This window comes from Tigriopus californicus, chromosome 9 (assembly GCF_007210705.1).
Source record: "Tigriopus californicus strain San Diego chromosome 9, Tcal_SD_v2.1, whole genome shotgun sequence".
NCBI lineage: Eukaryota > Metazoa > Arthropoda > Copepoda > Harpacticoida > Harpacticidae > Tigriopus > Tigriopus californicus.
This window is the reverse complement of record NC_081448.1, coordinates 7,505,155-7,508,636: the sequence shown is the minus strand read 5'-3', so window position 1 is coordinate 7,508,636 and position 3,482 is coordinate 7,505,155. Positions and strand designations below refer to the sequence as shown.

At 43.3% G+C, this 3,482-nt stretch overlaps 1 protein-coding gene across 1 annotated transcript in view; it reads right to left on the bottom strand.

The window, feature by feature from the left end:
- Nucleotides 1-3,482, bottom strand: part of LOC131886765 (L-gulonolactone oxidase-like) — a 19,159-nt gene that overhangs the window by 7,919 nt on the left and 7,758 nt on the right. Inside the window, exon 5 of the mRNA XM_059235163.1 lies at nt 2,773-2,956. Within this exon, the coding sequence (XP_059091146.1) occupies nt 2,773-2,956 (184 nt within the window). The remainder of the gene's footprint in view (nt 1-2,772; nt 2,957-3,482) is intronic.

The following is a 3,482-nucleotide window of genomic DNA, read 5'->3' as shown; positions in this document are numbered from 1 at the left end:
CGCTTTTGCCCCGGGGGAGAGGTAAACGCAGAAAATGTCCAAGGATTCAACACGCAGCCCGCAAACTCCAGGATGATCAACACTCAAGACAGAACACAATAGCCCATCCTTGACGAGAACTAGAGTGCCTCCACCACGTCCATGCCTGGTATCTTCTCTATCCTTCCTTGAAATCACATGATAGCCAGAGAACCTAAGCTCACTATCCGAGACGTTGGCATGAAGCCAAGTCTCTGTAACGAGAAGCAAGTCCGGTAATTGGCTAGATAATAAAATCTGAATGTCCACAAACTTATTCACTATGCTTCTTGCGTTCAAATATTGCAGTTTGAGGGTCATGAAACTTTGGGCTTAAGAGTGGGAGCCTGCTCGGCTTCGTGTAAGTGGTGGTGATGCCAAAGTCAAATCCTGACGACTCCTCTCAATTTCAAATCCCGTTTTCTTACGCGAGAGAGTTGCATTTTTCAGAATTGGAGATGAAGATGTTTCTGGATTTTTCCGCTTCAAGTGAGACGGATTTGTAGCTCCTCTCATGCATGTCATTTCAGTTTCCGAGATCATTATATCTTGAGTATCACCCGCTGGCATTAAATCAGAAGATTCATTTCCGCGAGTTTTTTCTGTAAGTTTCTCATTCTCTTTGTCACTCCTCTCTTGGTCTTTGGTTCCACTTTCGAAGATCTCCTTCCTCAACGAGAGCGCCAAACTATTCAGGTTTTCTTGCACATAGATAGGGGATTCGTCAGACGGTGGAGCACTTGTCTTGTTTACTATACAATCCGCAGAAGTCACCAATGGGCAAGATGCCTTCAGATGGGTTGTTTCACCGCAGCCGTAACATTTCCTGGTCTGATCCTTGTGCCACACACGGATCTTCCACTTATCTACTTGTACAAACTCCGGAATCTCACCAATAATCTTGACCTGAACTTTCCAATGCCCAACAATCTGAGATTGCTATCTTTTCCGAATTTATCTTCCACCACGTCAGACATTGGCGAAGCAAAAGGCCCTATCGCTCCCAGTAAGTCCGATTCCGTCACTTCAACGGGCACATGGAAGAACCGAAGGGTTGATTTTCGTATTCCACCACCCCTGATACAACACTTCCAAACTTGATCTCCGTAAGATCTGGTGAACTCAACGTTGTCGCCGAATCTCTCCCGAACGATAACCTCCGATTTGGTGACGATATTAATGACATTTGACGGCCTTCCAATTCCGATGATACGAGATATATCTCGAGGATGCAACTTCATGTCGTCAAATATGAAATCAGATACCTCCTGAGAGGTTAGCCTCTTGCCATCGATGTTACAAGAGAAATCCACGACCAGCGATGGAAATTTCTTCTTTGTAACGTTAGCATAAGTTCGTAAGCCAACTCTTTCCGGTTCAGCTCGGGAAACCCCGCTTCCAAGCGACGAAGGCCTGTCAGGTGGAGCTGGATCCCTTGCTTCCATTCTTTGTCAAAAACCGGCAAACTGGCACACCACTTTACTTTTTCCAACAAGAGATATAACACATCCAGGAAAAGTGCAAGTGTCTGAGGAGCGGTTTCAGGCACGTCCTTACGCAGAGAACGCAGAACGCAGAATCTTCTCGTCGCTGAAGAAGACCATTGTTCTGCCGTGTCTCAACAGTTTTGTCCCATTCAAGGTCCTCTTCTCCTTCATGGCGTCAGTTAGGATATGGCCAGAGTAAAGCTTGTAATTGGACATCTTCAGGTCTTTTTTGATGGCCCGGTTGACCATGGAGATGCTCACATTACGATTCTTTGCGAGAGTCGACATTGGAGTCCCTGGACTGGCCTTGATGGACTTTTTGAGGTACACATTTGGGCGTCCTCTTCTTGTCACTTCTGGGTGGATGAGGCTTTCTCTTGGTCATTCCCTCCTCTCTCCATCTCTTGTAGACGTCATACACGGTGCTCCTGGGGTACCCAAGGGCCTTTGTGATGGCAGCGGGACCATGCAAGTTCGAGCACGACAAACCTTTTCTTATCCTACATTGTTATTTGTTAACATTATTTTCTGAAAACGGTAAGATTGGAAAGCTGATAACTCAACGTTTCAAATGAGACCCAAAAGTACTCTCCAACTGAAATACCCTGTACATACATACATACATACAACCATAACATCTGCATCAATTCAAAACGTGTCCTAGTGTCAAACGTTGCGAGTAAAAACGTTAATGTCTTGTAAATATAATAAGGAAACTCAATAGATAACAGAGTATTGCAGTTGTGTGCCTACAGTTTTTAAACACCTAAAAATACAACATAGAGGCTAAAAGAGGCCAAAAACAACCTTTTCCCCCTGTAAGATTTTTTTTTGTATAATAACACCTCTTTTTGCATTTCCCATAATTCCTGCCTATTTTTCGCAACTTTTTTTCATATTTTCACAACTTTTTCCCACATTATACAATTATTTCCCATATTTTTACAACTTTTCCCCACATTTTCTCAATTCTAAACAGAAATATCATTTCTGCCAAAAAGTCAACTTTTTTTCGAGGACCCAGGTCACTTCATGTCGAGAAAAGAAATTGCGTTCAAGGCACGTTACAAGCAGTTTATTTAGCAATCTACCGTGTCTCTTCCTCAGTTCGTTCGAGCTGTCTTATGTTTTTTATTGGACACCTGTTCAAATACAATCAATTACTGGGTAATGGAGCTGAAATTACGCAATTGTTATTTCAATTTCAATCACATCACAAGCCAGAGTTTTAGATTTGATTGATCCTATCAATAGTATTTCAACTTACCATTGCAATTGGATGCATTGAAGAGAAATAGAAATGGGTATAGCGATATTTCCAAGGCCAGAACATAAGGATTTCAGCTCATTTGGATTTCGTTCCCAATTCCATTTCACTCTCTTGCCGCTTCCTTTCAAGACCTCACAAGCTATCAAGTTTGTGGTGCCCCCACTTTGAACACCACTTAAGCCTAAAAATGATAAATAAAAATTACATTTATGATCATTAGTCTGAATGGCATGGACTGATGTTTCTACCCAGACATGTTCATACATATGTGGTAACCCTGGTCATCTACGTGAATAAACGTCAGTCTATAGTAGAACCCAGAGCGAGACACTTCATTGGTGACCCCGACTTACGAATACTACCTGACCCGACAGTCTAGGCGCCTGCCCTGTCAACTTCCTTCATTTCGTCAGCGTCTTAAGCTACGTTTTGATCATCATGGCCACCCAAAACCCCGATTCTGCCTTTGAAACGACTGAACCCGTAATGGCCGTCTCTGTGAAGATTCCTAGGTACAACCCCCGTCTTCCAGAGAGCTGGTTCCGTTCGGCCAAAAGTCNACAACACTGAGGCTAAGTATGCCTTGCAGCCTTTGTGCAGGTCTGATGTCCAGAATCTGCGAGTTTTGACAGAGTTGAGTTGATCTGTTGGAATTTGAACGCCGCTTTGTCCAACTCTTTTACCTCGAGAAAAATCAAGTATCTTTG